General features: G+C 41.3%; 2 protein-coding genes across 4 annotated transcripts in view; both read right to left on the reverse strand.

Annotated features, from left to right (window-relative positions):
• ARL6IP1 (ARL6 interacting reticulophagy regulator 1) overlaps window positions 1–5,118 on the reverse strand; it is a 10,591-nt gene extending 5,473 nt beyond the window's left edge. The window contains exons 1-3 of the mRNA XM_017889611.1: window positions 4,877–5,118; window positions 2,200–2,333; window positions 1,426–1,545 (exon numbers count right to left, since the gene is read on the reverse strand). Of these exons, the coding sequence (XP_017745100.1) occupies window positions 1,426–1,545; window positions 2,200–2,333; window positions 4,877–5,068 (446 nt within the window). The 5' untranslated portion in view covers window positions 5,069–5,118. The remainder of the gene's footprint in view (window positions 1–1,425; window positions 1,546–2,199; window positions 2,334–4,876) is intronic.
• A 2,855-nt stretch (window positions 5,119–7,973) lies between these two features.
• The window catches only part of SMG1 (SMG1 nonsense mediated mRNA decay associated PI3K related kinase), a 64,064-nt gene continuing 54,104 nt past the window's right edge, over window positions 7,974–17,933 (reverse strand). The window contains exons 45-49 of one of the 3 annotated variants that reach the window (XM_017889614.1): window positions 17,455–17,666; window positions 17,189–17,295; window positions 15,357–15,536; window positions 15,170–15,276; window positions 7,974–12,754 (exon numbers count right to left, since the gene is read on the reverse strand). In XM_017889614.1, coding sequence (XP_017745103.1) covers window positions 12,677–12,754; window positions 15,170–15,276; window positions 15,357–15,536; window positions 17,189–17,295; window positions 17,455–17,666 — 684 coding nt within the window. In that variant the 3' untranslated portion in view covers window positions 7,974–12,676. The remainder of the gene's footprint in view (window positions 12,755–15,169; window positions 15,277–15,356; window positions 15,537–17,188; window positions 17,296–17,454; window positions 17,667–17,933) is intronic. The other 2 variants (XM_017889617.1, XM_017889618.1) reach the window with 2 other exon arrangements.

Below are 17,933 nucleotides of genomic sequence, written 5' to 3' on the forward strand. Positions count from 1 at the left end.
TTTATTTTTGAGACGGAGTCTCGCTCTGTCGCCCAGGCTGGAGTGCAGTGGCCGGATCTCAGCTCACTGCAAGCTCCGCCTCCCGGGTTTACGCCATTCTCCTGCCTCAGCCTCCCGAGTAGCTGGGACTACAGGCGCCCGCCACCTCGCCCGGCTAGTTTTTTGTATTTTTAGTAGAGACGGGGTTTCACCATGTTAGCCAGGATGGTCTCGATCTCCTGGCCTCGTGATCCGCCCGTCTCGGCCTCCCAAAGTGCTGGGATTACAGGCTTGAGCCACCGCGCCCGGCCACTGAATTTGTTCTTAAAGAGCCATAAGATACACATTTCAAATTCTTATGTTTACAGAATTATTTTGCAATTTGCTATCCTCTGAGATACAAACAACCAAAGGCACAAGTAGAATACTAACCAAATAAAATAAACAGACAAGGATAGAATAGTAGCTGAGAAGAAAAAATCTATTCCAACATCTATTTTGGCTGATTATTTGAATCAAAATTCAACATGCTAGAGGAAGTTAAAATACTTTTAATATGATCCTTATCCACTTAACTATATCTGAGGAGTTCATAAGCAACCATTTAAAGAATGGTATAAATAGGCCAGGCATGGTGGCTCACGCCTGTAATCCCAGCACTTTGGGAGGCCAAGGCAGGCGGATCACAAGGTCAGGAGATCGACACCATCCTGGCTAACATGGTGAAACCTCGTCGCTACTAAAAATACAAAAAAAAAAAAAAAAAAAATTAGCTGGGCGTGGTGGCGGGCGCCTGTAGTCCCAGCTACTCAGGAGGCTGAGGCAGAAGTATGGCGTGAACCCGAGAGGTGGGGCTTGCAGTGAGCCGAGACTGTGCCACTGTACTCCAGCCTGGGCGACAGAGCGAGACTCCATCTCAAAAAAAAAAAAAAAAAAATTGCTATAAATAAAATCAGCAACCCATGTGTATACAGCTTGAACCTCTTCGGAAACACTTGGTATTCACTTTGTTAACTGCCATTCCACTGCCTCAGTGTCTCAGTATCTCAGCCTTAACACAAGATCAATCTTAAACGTCAAAATATTTCAGAGTACTTAACAGTGCCTGCCACAGTAGACATTTAATAAATAATTGCTAAATGAATGTGAATGAAAATCTGCCAGTTTCCTTTTCTGTATTCATTCAAAAATAATTTGTGAAGTTATTATACTATGTTAAATATCAATGGAAATGTAAATATGTACCATAAAAGAACTATGGAGTACAGAATATGCACAGTTTATATTCAAATCAGTTATGACATTCTTCACATAAAAGCAATATATGTAATGCTTAGGTGTCTGATGGTTAGACAATTATCTCTGCTTATTTACAGCATACTAATCACAGCCACCAAGTTCAATAACTACACAGAAATGAGACTGCCAAATCATTATGCTACCTACCATTTATTGGAGCCAAAAATTCTAGGCGCTAGAATGGGAACAAGGTAGTCAGCCAAGCACAAAAACATAACAAAACAGGAAACGCCAGACAGAACAGATGGATCTAGATAGTAGATAATCCTGTTAAAAAAATTAATAAAGGTTAGAAAAACATAGTCATTATTATTCCTAACTAAACATGTCTAACTATTCACTGAACCCGCTGCTTCTCAGAGATATTTGCTATTTTTCCTCTATTTTCTCACAAGTGGCTTTCCAGAGGCTTTGTGACATGCTGATATGGTAGCTGCAGTGGTTAAGTAAATATCAATGGACAAAAGCTCTTTGGAGTTCTCAGTATTTTTTAAGTTTAGGGGAGTGCGGGTAGGGGAGGGATAGCATTAGGAGCAACACCTAATGTTGATGACGGGTTGATGGGTGCAGCAAAACACCATGGCTCGTCTGTATATACCTATGTAACAAACCTGCACATTCTACACATGTATCCCAGAACTTGAAGTCTAATAATAATAATAATAATAAAAGAGTTTAAGGGTCTGGAGGACAAAAAGTTTGTGAGTCACTGATTTACTCAAGTGCTTTAGGTTACCAAGTTTACATAAGCACTACAAATTCTGGAAACTAGAAGTGCTTATGAGAAACACATTCTTTATGGGTTCTTTATGGTTTATATATTACAGAAGAGACTTAAGACACCCCCACAAATGGAAGCTATATATTAAAAAGCCTTTATTAAAAGAAGTACAACCCATAGTAATCTAATAGCTCACTTACAGAAACACCAAAGAAACCACACCCATGATGGCAGGTGGAAACCAGGCTCTTTCCCATCGGAGGACTTTATCAGCCATCAGCATCACTTCTCCCCATCCTTGCAGCTGTTCTTCCAGACTCGCAGTCTCTGCAGCCTAAATACCACCGACATTTAAAGTGATCATTTTACCACTCTCAACATTTTTGTGGTTCATAGACTTCAATTATTTTAAAGCTCCAAATACAAAAAATAACCTCTTAACCAAATTGCCAACTTTAAACAAGTTGGTTTCTGAAAACTGCAATCTCAAAGATGAAAACCCAATGGGGTTTTTCTTTTTGGTTGTTTTTTGAGACAGAGTCTCACTCTGTCACCCAGGCTGGAGTGCAGTGGGGAGATCTCGGCTCACTGCAGCCTCCGCCTCCCGGATTCAAGCGATTCTCCTATCTCAGCCTCCTGAGTAGTTGGGACTACAGGCGCACACCACCACGCCTGGCTAATTTTTTGTAGAGACGGGATTTCACCATGTTGGCCACGCTGGTCTCGAACTCTCGACCTCAAATGATCCACTTACCTCGGGCTCCCAAAGTGCTGGGATTACAGGTATGAGTCACCCGGCCCGGCCTAAATATCCTTTTAATGGTCACTTTTCTAGTCCAAGCACTGGGCTACTCTTTATATACATGATGTAACTTAATCCTTATAGACAGCCACAAGGTAGGGATAATTAGACTCATTTTGCAATTAAAGTGAGCTCAAAATGGTTTACTTTCTCAAAGTCATACAGGGAATCATGTGGCAGTGTCCAGACTATTAATAAAATGAAATAACTTTATTTCAGATGGTTAGAATTGATCCGTTGTTTTTGTCATCTTATTGACTTAAACCCTTCTAAATCCATTAGGAAAGACTTTCCCTGAACAGCATTCAATTTCTAAAATAGCTCTTTGTGTAATGGAATTACTCAGATGTTGACATTCATTGCACAATTAAGGAAAACTACTTTCACCAAATTAAAGTGGCATTTTAGGGTCAATATATCTCCTCAATACAGTGTTTCTTACCACTTAGGATGTCATTCTGATTATACTTCAAATTTTTCTGTGACTCTGAACAGCCGAAAGTGGACCTCTAGGATGAGCTAATGTAGCAAAAGCGCTTAAAGCTGGTTTTGGTAAAGGAAGAAAAAATTAGAATAAGAAACCCAAGTGTCTCTATGTTATCAGTCTGGGTGCAGTGGCTCACACCTGTAATCCCAGCACTTGGTGGGGGTGTGGGGGTCGCTTGAGCCCAGCCTGGGCTGAGACCTTGTCTCTTTGTAAAAGTCATTCATTAGAAATCATGCAAATGACAGAACAAGGCACTTAATCTTAACAAAGACGCTCGCTATATGTGCCACGCTGAGTACTCGTGTGATCTCAATATTTCTGACTTTATATTCCATGCTTAATACTAGTGAAAGAAGAGACTACTATGTGTGGGCACTCTGCTGAGCATTTATATTTATACTTCAATTAATCTTCCCAACAACTCTTAAAAAAGGTGTTATTACTGTCCCCATTTTACCAAGGGGGAAACACACACAGGTTAACCGATTTGCATCCAAGAAATCCACGACCAAAGGCTTTGCTTTCCTTAGATTACATTGCTCTGCTGGAAAGTGAGTTGGGAAGCAGGAGCTCTAGCCCAGGATTTGTCATTTCAACACGGCTTGAGCAACTTCTTTGTGCTGCAATTAATCCTCTTAAAAGGATCCATGCTGGGAACTAACTACGCTAGAAGCAGTGTGTGTTTACAGGAACAAAGCACGCATTTCTAAAAGCAAATATAAAATCACGCACAATCAAAACTGCCCTGAAGTCACGTCACTGGCCAGCATCTGGGCTCTTGGAAGTTCAAAAGCGCCTAGGTAAATTCTTTGGTTCGGTTTTTCATTGCTAGTATGCGACCTGCAGTCACCAGGGAAGGGTAACAAGATATTTCTCTTGTTTTTTTGCCTACATGGTGCACTTAAATTCACAACAAATAAAAATTTGTCCGCCTGTGATACCATCTCACTGCAGTTCCTTCGGATCCCTGCTTATTACTCTAAAGCTGTTTCCAGTAGTCCTGTGACCCCCACCCCCGCCAGACTTCCAAATTCCAAACGCCAAGACATCCCATTGTCTGTTCAGCTGGACCCCACTCCGGGTTCCCCACGGTGAGCTCGCAGCCTCCCTGTAGTTGTAAGTTGTACCCGCTCTAACAGAAATTCTCGGCAGTAGCCCTTTGACCCGCCACTGTTGCCCAAGTTTTAGGGGGAAAAGAAGGCAGGCATATCCAGGTTAAGATGAAAGACGGGGAAAGCCGAATACGGCTGGGGCCTGGGCCCCGAAAGCGCTGGACAGGCCCCAGGAGGCCTTCTGCCCCCACCCGCACCCCAGGCTAGTGTCGCAGCCCCTCTGCCTCCCACTTCCTCCTTCTACCCGCGGTGAGGAATCACGCGCCCTCCTCGCCCCATCGCGCACCGTCCCCAGGAAAGATAAGGGGTCGACACCCAGGAGTTACCCAAGAAGCCCGAGGGCCAGGCATCGTCGCCTGCCCCGGGAGAGAAGGGCCGGGCCCGCGGCGGGTGACAGAGACCAGGCCGCGGTGTTTGAGCCCACGGACGTCTGGAGGCCTCGCTCGGCTCCCGGGGGACAGGAGGCCAGGACTCACCAGCAGGTTGGTGCTGCGATTATCTCCCTCCGCCATCGTCTCCGGGATGCCGTCTCTGTGACCGCAGGGTACCTTCCAGCGAGACCTCCAACCGAAACCCGCACGACCACCACAGCGCGAGGGAACGCCCCGCAGGCTGTTTATATCTGTCGGCCGCCCTTCCCGACAGCCCCCGCGACCCTCGCTCCTCATTGGACAGACCGAGCTCACGCCTCAAGGAAACCAGACCAACCGAAGCTCAGCGCATGGCTTGAAATCGAGGTCAAAGGAGACAGAGGCCGCGCCGGGCCGAGGGGGAGGGGACACGGAGTGCCCAGTCAGCGCCCAGGGATTGCGCGACGCCCCGCCCAGGGCTGTCGGAAGCGATTCAACGGCCGCTGCAGGGGGCGCGGTTCCTCAGTGGTTCCCCGCTCTGGCCGCTGCGGTGGCTTTGGGCCCATCTTCGTCCGGCTCTCGCAGCCGAGGAGTCTCCCTGGAAAATGGGCTACTGGGAGAGCGATGCTGCGCCGCCTGAGGCGGAGGGCGGAGATGCCGGGCCTGCGACACTTTATCTCTTCCTGGCCCCGAGGCGGCTGGGATCCGTTCCACCTCCGGCCCGGTGCCCTAAGCAGGCGCCTGAGCCGTTTAGCCCCGATTTGCGACCCGTGAGGTTTTGAGGACAAGTGAAAAGAGCTCTTTGTGTGGATTTTGCTGCAGTGTTTCTCTCCTACCCAGTAGGAATAAGGCCTGAGCTTGGGAGGAAAAACCCAGGCCTGGTTTGAGAGCGTGTGAAAATGCACCGCCTTCTAAGTGGCTTTATTATACGTGGATGTTTAACTTACTTAAACTGCAAGCCCCCTCTCCGAAAGGATTCTTTTTTTGTTTCTTTGTTTTTTGAGACGAAGGAATCTTGCTTCGTTGCCCAGGCTGAAGTGCAGTAGCGCGATCTCTGCTCACTGCAACCTCCATCTCCCGGGTTCAAGTGATCCTCGCGTGTCAGCCTCCCGAGTAGCTGGAATTACAGGCGCCCGCCACCACGCCCGGCTAATTTTTGTCTTTTAATGGAGACAGGGTTTCACGATTTGGGCCAGGCTAGTCTGGACCTCCTGACCTCAAGAGATCCGCCCGCCTTGGCCTCCCAAATTGCTGGGATTACAGGCGTGAGCTACTGCGCCCGGTCAAAAGGATAGTTCTTGACGCGACCTTTCTTCCATTAGAGGTCACGGTAAGGAAAGATGTAAACCCTCTCACAAGCAACGGAATTCCTAGGCAGTTTAGGAACTGTGTTGAGGCACTTCTACATCTTTTCTATCCAGGATTTCAAATGCAGTAACAAAGTGCTTTGATTTTTTTTGTTTGTTCTGAGACAGAGCCTCGCTCTGTTGCCCAGGCTGTAGTGCAACAGCCACCGCTCCCGGCCGATTTTTCATCTTTTGATACAAACAGAATCATGCCAAATGTCCTAATCAGATGTTTGTTTTAGGTGAATTAACTATAGTTTTAACTTCCAACCTTTTATCCTTTTATACAGGTTTTAACTTCCAATCTCTTAACGTCATCTGTATTCGGCCATTGAATTTAAATTTATTTTTTAATGTTCCTTAAGTAACCACCAGGTTCTTAAATATTCAAGGAAGTCGTAAATGTGAGAGTGTTTAGCTGCAGACCACGTACTGCCCCGAAGAGAGGGGGGCAAGGGCAGGAGCATTGTGAGTTTCACGGAAGGGTGTCAATTTGCGGTAGGTCTTTCGAGGTGAAGGGGGAGTGAAGTATCTGGATCAGGGAGAAGCACTTGAAAAAGTCTTTGCAAGGAAAGCCGACTGTTCAATAAAGTGCCACTTTGGAATGTTGGGGTAAAGAAGTTGTATAGGCAAGATACAGCCAGATGACAGAGACGCTATTTGGAGAGTTTTTAAAGCTATGGAGTCTGAAGAGCAGGTTCTTCTCCATGTACTTAAAAAACAAAAACAAAAGACAAAAGGGGAGGCGCGGGAGATCCCTTGAGCCCAGGAGATTCAGCTGCAGTGAGCTATGATTGCACCTACTGCACTCAAGCTTGGGCGACAGAGCAAAAAACCTGTCTTAAAAAAAAAAAAAGACAAAAAGATCGAAGCAATCAGCAGCCACATAGTGAACACGTTGAGCACTGGGTGTGTGATCTTGCTAGACCCACAGTAATAGCCACTTCCAAAGGAGAGGCTATGGGGTTATTAGGGATTAAAGTGACATTTCTACTTTTGGGAAATCAGCTTTTGCTGCAGAATGCTTCTCGTTTTCACCCAAGTTTTCCATGCACAACTTAAGACTTGTTAACACCAGCTTGTGAAATGAAGGTAGGTGAAAAAAACAGAAGCAACTCAAGCAGTAGTTTCTCCACTTAGTATTTTTGTTACTTAACAATGTATTCCCATACCTATTTCTAAATGCACAGCCCTGTTCTATGGTCTCTCACTAAATTTCCGATTGGTCGAATTATTTATTAAAAAACACCCACCCTTAACGTAGTTTTTTTTTAGAGCTTTTTGTCCTACAGAGACAGGATGTGATCTTTTGAAATGCGCCAGATGACTAAGCAGTTAACACAAATCCTAACATCATCTAGCAGCAACAAATGCAATCTCCAAGATATAAAGCCAAGCTGGACATTTTCTATTTTTTTTCAGAGGTGTCACACTCCAAGGAATGCACCTATCTGTCAATAATGATCTATGGGAATTTTGTTTTTAAATACTGCCAAAATTAAGCTTTATAAATTGGGCCCTAATACAAAGAATTTACATTGGTATCATTGAAGTAAAATGTCTACTGTTGTTCAAAATAAAACAAGTTTGAGAGTAAAATAACTACTTTTTTGAGAATTTAGGCATCTTTTTTGAGGTATTAGTGCTATTCAGAAAAAAAAAAAAGGCTAGGTTTGTCGCGGCTCAGTGGTTCAGGCTTGTAATCCCAGCACTTTGGGAGGCTGAAGTGGGAGGGTATCTTGAGCCCAGGAGTTCAAGATCAGCCTGGGCAACATAGGCAGACCCTGTCGTTTTGTTTTTTCAAGCTACCCAGGTTCCAAAAGTTTCCAAGTTTTCCAAAATCTATTTTGACCAATAAATTCAGAACTTAAATGCTGTATCTTTTGAGACTGAACCTTTATTTTCTGAAAAACAGGTATTTCATACAATCTTTGCCATGTTAATGCAAATATGCACAAATTAGGCATGTATTTTTGTTTTCCAAAAGATGCATTATGAACATTTTCAGGAAGCTGGTGTGATTTATTCAACTTTAAAATACAATCACAAAATTATATCCATCAGGAGGCATTACAACCTTTTGTACAGAGAAGCCACTATTTTATACATTGTTACTAGGACAAGGAAGATTCAGTTCAACTCAACTTGCTCTTAGAATAAGGGTAAAAAGTAAATTAACAAGTAAGTGAAGTATGATGTTGTTGCCACTGACATTACAGGTGGAAAGGTAAGGGAAATTTAAACCAGAAAAATGACACAATAAAGAGGAGCTGAAACTTTGTCAAGAAAAGAAAAGATATTAGCCTGTTTTCAAAGAAAAACATTCTAAAAGTCTGCAATTCAGAACATAGAATTCTTCTAATTTACCATCTTCAAAAATCTACTAAATTGTATGACACTTTTACATTAGCGCAACAAACATCTTTTTCTAAGTCTAGCCAAGTTCCCGTGGAAAGCAGAGTACCCTAAGTAGTTCATGTTTTACAACCCTTGAACTTATAAAGCTTTTCTCATTAAGAGTTAGTTTTGCCCTTCTTTTCTGTAAATAAGGATGGTGATACTGTTATCCAGGCCTAAAAAGTAGGAAGTGCAACAAACCCTTAGGGTTTCATTATACAGTGAATTTTCCCCTCCCCAACGTTTGGAAAAATTTGGGACACTTGCTAGTTCTTCCCTGTGGAGGAATCTAATACTACCCAAATATTGAAAACAAAATCTACCTTCTTTAACCCTTGCATTAGTAATTCTACCTCCTTGGCTTATGGGGAGGAAAGTCCTAGTTTTAAATTGCTGGCATTTTACAAGCTCAACAAAATATAAAATAGAACACTGGTTTTCATACTCTACTTTTATGTAAAACAAAGATGCTTAAATGTGCTAATAGTAAAGCATTCACTGATATTTGATGTATCTGAATAGGACTAACAGGCTAATTGTAGGTGCTTTCATATGAAAACAATTGGGAGAAAAGAAGAACCAGCTCCTTTGATATTAGTACTGCCAAAACAAGTAAGCCCCCAGAGTTAATTACAAAAATGTGGAGGAAAATAGGCCAGGAAGACTTTTCAATTTAAAGTACTGCCTATAATACCCCAGATTAAAAAGGACCTAAGATTGCACATCAAGTCTAATATTTGGCTGTACTTGCATTGCCCTGCTCGGCATTTTTTAAAATGGCTCTTTCCTTAAATTTCACACGTCAGAACAACCACAATTTAAAAAACAAAAAACAATGCAGATAACACCAAACATTGGACAATATTAAGAAAAGTACTTACTAAGCTTAGAGGCAAGGGTTAAGGGCAGAAGTGATGGAAGTTTTTCTCTGTATTACAAACCCTCACCCTAAACCTGGGGTTTGGGCTCTAAAAAAGTAATTTAGGGAAGCAGATCAAGAGCCTGATTATCAGTTCTCACATGGAAATCTCAACAGATTTCGAAAGCAACTCACCACAAGTGTCAGACACAAAAGAATCTTAATAATCATCTAGCAAACTACACTAAGAACTCAATGACCAAAAATAATCAAACTTCAAGACACACCAAAGCAACAGTAAAAGAGAAATAACTACACAAGCTAAGCCTCCACAGCTCTGTAGAGAAATCAACTAAAAATTAGGCAATTCTAGTAAATTAAAGACAACAAAAAACTTAAGATTGAACTTCAATTTCCAAGGGTACTTTGAAGAGGTTGTTTGTAGGTTATTCTGTACCCCCTGATTCTTAAAGACAGTAGGGGAGAGGGGGAGGGGACAGAGGAATGGAGGGAAAGGGGAGGCAGGAGAGAGAGAAAATAGGAGAGGATCCCTGGTTTTCCACAGGTATTTTGTGTTATCAAAAATGTATGACTTCATAACTACAGCACTCTAACTTTTCTCAGTCTAAGTGCTGAGGTCTCTTAAAAAGTTCAAATGGCAAGTCACCTTGTAGAATGACTTAACAGAGGAAGCCAAACGATACAGACCAGGGTCTTGTTCAGAGTGCAGTAAGGAGCAGGCTTTTGAAGTCATCTATTACATCTGCCTTACAACCAAACCCACTGTGTATGCCACATTATTCTTGGAGGGACCACTTTAAAACAAAAGTGATGGATAATTTACCAGAGGCACATGCTTTTGAAGTAAAGCTGTTTTTTGTTTTTGCTTGAGTAAGGTGCCAGGTACCTCTGAAGCCTGAAAACACAGGCAATAAAATTCACCTGTTTATCTTCTTTACCAAAGAGAAAGCAATTTCTGAATGCTATCTATAGTGCTAAACTAATGTGAACTGATTTTATCACTGCGATAAAAGTTTTTCCTTATGATGACAATAAAGAATGTTGCTGAAAGACTTTAATCAATTGAGAGAGCAGAGGTAATGTGATGAATGTAATTTGCTCCCAGAGCCTCTAGAAAATAAAGCAGCATGCAAAATACAATATGGCATTATTATTCCAGCTAGGTTGTTTTGTGAAAATAAGGTTCCAAATGAATGAAGAAAACAGAATTTGATGCGCTAGGTTCCTTAACTTGCTATTGAACACATGGGTATTTCAAAAAATCCACCCTGCCTACAATACTTGCTAAAGTATCATGAAATCACTGATACTGAAACACGTTCTTTCATGGGTACTTAAAGATTATAGATTAACGTGTCAATCAGAATACAGAAAAGGCCCAGAGCTATGTGGAATTTTTTTCCTTAATACCTCTCGTTTGTCTGTGAAGACTGGCAACTAAAAAGTGACCACTGTCCTAATCTCTAAAATGCAGGGAAAATGTACTCAGACAATTAAGATTATTTTTATTTATTTATTTTTGTCACAGAGTCTCGTTCTGTCGCCCGGACTGGAGTGCAGTGGCACAATCTTGGCTCACTGCAAGCTCCGCCTCCTGGGTTCACGCCATTCTCCTGCCTCAGCCTCCCAAGTAGCTGGGACTACAGGCGCCCACCACGACGCCTGGCTAATTTTGTTGTATTTTTAGTAGAGACAGGGTTTCACCGTGTTAGCCAGGATGGTTTCGATCTCCTAACCTCGTGATCCTCCCACCTCGTCCTCCCAAAGTGCTGGGATTACAGGCATGAGCCACTGTGCCCAGCCAACAATTAAGATTTTAATTGTGTTCTCTTTTGTGTTGATACTTGATTTTAAGAACCCTACTCTAGTCTGGGTTTTTATTTTGGATCAGCAATTTAGCTTACACAGTCAGTACTGAAATGCAATGCTAAATTTAAGGAAACCTTGATCATGAATTCACTATAATGTATTACTGAATGGCAAGCTATTAAAATTGTGCAAAAAGTAAAGCACTTCACAGACTAATAACTGAACTTAATAAAAGATGTTGGTGGATCTCATTTTCGCTGTTTCATGTACATGTCCTAAAATGCCAAGTAAACTAAAGAACTTTTAATTTACCAAGTGTAAATTAAAAGCATCAAATGAAAAAAATGAATTAAAAAAAATTTCAGTCTACCTCCACCAGAACATCAATTTATTGTTAATCTATCATCAACAATGTAAAACTCTAATAGATACTCTATCCTGGTTTTTAAAAAGGTAAAAGATTACACTGGATTAGCTACTTTCTATGAAAGAAACTACAGCTATCACAGAAGAGGGAAAATTTGAATGACCTCCAAAAAAAATGCACACTATAAGCAAAAGGGAGTATTAAATCAAATGTCTGTTAGATTCATTACTTTTGAATGCACAGTGACAATTCTGGAAACTGTACATGATAGAATCACAGAAATGACTTAAACAACCAGAATTACATTTTGTGTGTGATCATCAGACCTTTAAACAATCCTTGAATTTTCCATGTTATCAGAAGTTGTTAACAGCATCGAGACGAAAGTATATGAAATATAAGGATTGAAATAAAAGTGAATTTGAAAGATGGCTAATCTACTAGATTAGGTAAAGGGGGAATGGGTAAGTGGTGGGGAGGAGCAGGGAACGATGGGGTGGTTTTTTCCCTTCATTTCAGAAGTTCTTCCACTGTAGTGTATCTGTTACATAGCTCTCCATTTTCAGTCCATTTCTGAAATTCATATCGCATAGCCTTTAGCCTTTTTGTACTTACTGGTCAACCCAACCAGTACTGTTGCCAAGCAACAAGTGTTACACAAGAATCTGAATGCATCAAATCTTCCTTGGCTGTGATTTCTTCGCGACCCCAGTTTTCTCTGTTTCTGAGCGGGGTTTGTTTTTTTCCTGGATTGTACACACAGGGTCAGGTGGAATGGAGTTCCAAATCACTCTGTGCTCCGCGGCATCCCGATTTCTTTCTGCAGCTAACCTCCTGACACGTTTGCTGCTGTTCTGTGGCAGAAAGACAATCTCCGTGTTCAGGCGGTGAGCTTGCTTTCCTTCACCCTTGACCCTGGGGTTGCAGGCCATGGTGTTGGGCGTATCCCTGAGTGCAGCTGTCCTGCAGGATTCACTTCCTAGTGCACCGAGATTTCCTAGGTTTCCTCAGAGTAAGCCCCCAGTTGCATCACCACCGACTGTGGTGTGGCTTTGGATGCCTGAGGCTGAGTTGATTCTGGTGGATGTCTGACCTCGCTTAACCAGACTCATCTACTGACTTGCCATTCACACCCAGGCTGTCCAACCTTCATACAGCTGAGCCAAGTTATCTAGATTAGTTGCTTCCTTAATGACATAGTCAACCTGTAAAAATAGGCAGGATAGTATGTAAAGTCATTTAAAGCTTTTCAACTGTCTGCTGAATTACAATCAGCAGACAAATTACACCAAAAGTTACGTGCAAAGGACTCCCTATACTTACCCTGCTCCTGTAAGCCCCTGAATTTTCATATAAAATTTAATAACAGAATAAAAAGCACAATAGCCAAGTACACTTTAAAAAGAGAGCTAAGACAGTTACAAATATATGAAAAGCACACAATCCATTAACCTACCAGAACATTTATGAAATAAAAATACCCCTAACTCAGAACATCTCTCACAATTTTGACAAACTTGACAAAACGGTTTCTTAAAAAAAAAAAGAAAGAAAAAGGGCCGGGCGCGGTGGCTCATGCCTGTAATCCCAGCACTTTGGGAGGCCGAGGAGGGCGGATCACGAGGTCAGGAGATCAAGACCCTCCTGGTAAACACGGTGAAACCCTGTCTCTATTAAAAATACAAAAAATGAGCCGGGCGTGGTGGCGGGCGCCTGTAGTCCCCAGCTACTTGGGAGGCTGAGGTAGGAGAATGGCGTGAACCCGGGAGGCGGAGCTTGCAGTGAGCCAAGATCGCGCCACTGCACTCTAGCCTGGGCGACAGAGCGAGACTCTGTCTCAAAAAAAAAAAAAATTCCTTGCCCAAGAAGAGTTTAAGTCTAGGTCCTATACAAGAACATAACAGTGTTTAAAAGAAAAAAAATTCCTTACTGATGTTAAAATTGAATTACGGATGCCAAACCATCAAACAAGATACTCAGTCTCTTAATTTTTATCCCACAGGAAAAAATGTACGTTTATAATGAAGACATCAAGAGGATACCTCTCTTGACCATATGATATAACTTATCACCATCAAAGATGGCACAAACTGACATATGTCTCTTGATGTAAAATATTGAGAAAGAAACATCACTGATGTTGTATTCCTTCCAAAAAAATCTTGAATGAATTGAATTATGAGGAAAATATCAGACAAATATAAACAGAGGCACATTCTGTAAACCAACTAATCTAGACAAACCAAAAATATGAAGGGAAGGGAAGAGGGAAAGGCTCAGGAACTGTTCTAGATATTAAAGCAGATCAAGAAGTAGGACAAGGATAGACAGTCCCTGACTCACAGTGGGTCCAAATGACCTTTTTTTTTTTTTTACTTCACCATGGGTTTATTGGGGTATTAAATGCATTTGAGACTTATGATGGATTTATTGGGATGTCACTCCATCATAAGGGGAGGACCATCTAGCTATATGCAAAATGCATGATGATCCTTGACTAGATCTTGAAGGTGGGGGAAATAGGGGGTTCAGAGAGGAGGAATAAGCAATAAAGAATATTTTGAGATAATTGGAGAAATCTGAATGTGGATTGAATGTTAGATAATAGTATTACATCAATGTTAAGTTTCCTGAGTTGACAATTACATAGTAGTTACAGTATTATAGTATTTTGTTCAAGAGACACATAGTGAAGTTTAGGCATGAAGTGTTAAGATAGTCTGCAAAGAACCCTCAAATTGTTCAGAAAAACTGTGTGTGCACACACACAGAACAATGAAACATGGGAAATTGTTAACTGGTGAGTCTAGGTAAAACGTTTATGGGCCTTCCTACAAGTTTTCTGTAGCTTTATTCTCAAATTTATATATTCAATATTAGTAACACTGATGAAAACATTTCAGAGTAATGACTTCAGACAAATGTCCCAATACCCAAGGATGCTTTACAAATACAGGTTGAGTATCCCTTATCCAAAATGCTTGGGATCTGTAGTTTTAGATTTTGGATTCTTTTGAGATTTTGGAATATATGCATGTATACAATAAGGAACTTGGGGGTGGGATGCAAGTCTATACACGGAATCCATTTATGCCTTATTATTCACATAGCCTGAAGGTAATTTTATACATTTTCAGTAATTTTGTGCATGAAACAGGTTCTGACTAGATTTTCACTACTGGGATCCATCACAAGGTCAGGCATGGAATTTTCCACTTATGGCATCATGTCAACACTCAAAATGTTTCAGATTAGGAGCATCTGATTAGGGATGCTCCACTCATACTACACCTGCAACCCAAAGCTTCCTTGGCATTTCATTTGAAACCTTCAACAGTTTTCTTTAAATGGAAACTAATTGTAGTCCGGTGGAGGAGGATCAGACTTATATTTGGGTTAAAAAAGGGCTAGGGGAAAGGAAAGTGCTCACAAGGAAGGGTCAGAGCAAAATGGTGACTACTGGACAACGCCAGAGCTGTGTTACTCAAAATCTTCTGAATCCTGAAAACACATTTAAGTTCCTTGATGAACCACTAAGGAAACTGATGAGAGGCATCTTTATACACCTCTACTTTTCCAGCAGCATTAAAATGTGTAGCCCAAGTTTAAAACACAGTCACCTGTTCAGCAACTGACATCCTCCTATTCGGATCAACATCTCGGCCCTCTAACTTGGCTTTCACTCTCTTCCACACACTCACTGCATAGGAGTTTCTCTCTTGCACCGCTATGAAGCAACAAAAACATACGTAAGTCAAACCGTCATTTTATATAAAAATTTAAGGCATCTTTATTCTAACTAATTACCTTTCCCAGTTTTAGGGTCTCTGACTGCCTTTTTAGGACTACAAGCAACACTCTTGCCAGTTCCTGGAATGGTGCTTGGTGGAGTATCAGCTGATGTGGCAAGATTTTTCTGAATCAGCTTTCTAGCATTCTGGGACATGACATCAGGCTGAGTCTTCTGGCCAGTGTTACTCCGGACTGCTACAGAGAAAGAGTTGGTGGCTCAATTTACATGTAAACAAAACATGGAGGGGGCAGAGTGGAGCAAGCACGGGATAGGTGGTAGTGCATTTTAATACCCCAAATTAAATAATCAACTATAAATCTTTATCCTTTGACACAGCAATTGTCTTCCTAAAATATAGCCTAAAAACAGTCAGACATTCAGGTATGAATTTGTACAATTACGTTTACTAGACTTGTGGCATCAAAAACCATAAATATCAGCTGGGCATGGTGGCTCACACCTGTAATCCCAGCACTTTGGGAGGCCGAAGTGGGCGGATCAGTTAAGGTCAGAGGTTTGAGACCAGCCTAGCCAACATGGCAAAATCCTGTCTCTATAAAAATACAAAAATTAGCGGGGCATGGTGGCAGGTTCCTGTAATTCTAGCTACTTGGGAGGGTGAGGCAGGAGAATCTCCTGAATCCAGAAGGCGGATGTTGCAGTGAGCTGAGATTGCGCCACTGCACTCCAGCCTGGGCGACAGAGTGAGACTCATCTCAAAACAAAACAAAACAAAACAAACAAAAAACAATAAAATAAAAAATAAAATAAATTGGCCATTAAGTCATTTTTTAAAAGATTATTTAATGACTGAAAAATTATTAACTGGAAAAGGGCAACAAAAATTGCACGTGCATAATCATCCCAATGTGTTCGTGTTATGTGTGCATATGCACAGTGAAGTAAATCAACAAATGCTGAGTGGTTTTTGCCTCTATTTGGAATGAAACTACAAATTTTTCAGTTGTATTATTTTCCTAAGTTTCTCTAACAGATACATATTTTAAAATCAAAAAATTTTTTAGCCAAGTAGCAGGCACCTGTAATCCAAGCTATTCAGGAAGCTGAGGCAGGAGAATCGCTTAAAACTAGGGGGTGGAGGTTGCAGTGAGCCACAATTGTGCCACTGCACTCCAGCCTGGGCCACAGTGAGTTTTGAGACCCCGTCTCCCAAAAACACACACACACACACACAATTTTTTTAAAGAAAACTACTCAAATGCAAAGCATTTTTACTCTCTCACAAGTTGTTTCATTTTTTTGAGACACAGTCTTGTTCTGTCACCCAGGCTGGAGTGCAGTGACGTGCTCTTGGCTCACTGCAACTTCTGCTTCCCAGGTTCAAACAATTCTCCTGCCTCAGCCTCCTGAGTAGCTGGGACTGCAAGCATCTGGCACCACACTCAGCTAAATTTTTTTGTATTTTTAGTAGAGACAAGGTTTCACCATGTTGGTCAGGCTGGTCTTGAACACCTGATCTTAGGTGATCCACCTGCCTCAGCCTCCCAAAGTGCTGGGATAACAGGTGTGAGCCACCTCGCCCAGCCTTTTTTTTTTTTTTTTTAAATAGCTGTTTATTTATTTATTTTTAAAGAGACAGGGTCTTGAACTCCTGGCCTTAGGCAATCATCCCACCTTGGCCTTCCAGTAGCTGGGGGGATTATAGGTGTAAGCCATCATGCCTGCTCACATGAGTATTTTTAAGGATAAGCTAAAATCTGTTCAGTTTTAGATTATAGAATGACAGGCCTTAAGTGTTTAATATTAGACAGTTATGTATAATTAAACATCTTAGCATCTATGTGTAACATTATTAAGAGATCAAGACTCAGGACTCTTCTCCTACCTGCAGCAAAGGATGGCTGATAAGTGGCAGATGACGTTGGACTCGAACATTCATTTGTTGCATCGGTGACTAAGGGTGATGCAAAACTCACTAAATTATTATAGATACTGAAATACAAAATAAAATGGCTTATTTATGAAATGTTTTACCTGATAACTACTTATAAAAATATGAACAAAACTGAAAAATTAAATCAAGAGATAAACTTACTATACCAGTAGTTTTGTACTTATGTTTTATAAATTTTGACCAGAAGGCATTCTTACCTCTGACTTTGTGTTTTCAGTTCTTTCAAGGTGGGAGTGATTTCCTGGAGCATTTCAACATGTTCCTGACTTCGAACCTGACCCATAGCCTGGACTAATGTAAACAGAACTGTTTGAATGTTGTCTTGCCATGATTTATATTCACCCAAAAACTGCCTAACACTGTTCTCATAGGGAACATCTTCACCATCCGCCAGAGCAGCTTCTTCATCCTAGAATTGATAATGATTAAGAAAAATAGTTTTAGTATCAGTAATTACTCTCAAGACAGTCACCTAGCGATTAAGAAGTAGCAAGTGTTTCAAATATAAGTGTTTAAACTGCTTATTATAGTTTAACTCCATTTTTATAGGAACTTCGTTTCCACCATCAAATAAAAATTCAAAGTAAATGTAAATTCTAAAATTAAATTATTTACTGTTTGTAATAATGAAGTAATAGCCTTTTCTGGAGGCTTAGTTTTCTTACTAACTAGACTA

This window comes from Rhinopithecus bieti, unplaced genomic scaffold (genome assembly GCF_001698545.2).
Source record: "Rhinopithecus bieti isolate Rb0 unplaced genomic scaffold, ASM169854v2 scaffold_19663, whole genome shotgun sequence".
Taxonomy (NCBI): Eukaryota; Metazoa; Chordata; class Mammalia; order Primates; family Cercopithecidae; genus Rhinopithecus; species Rhinopithecus bieti.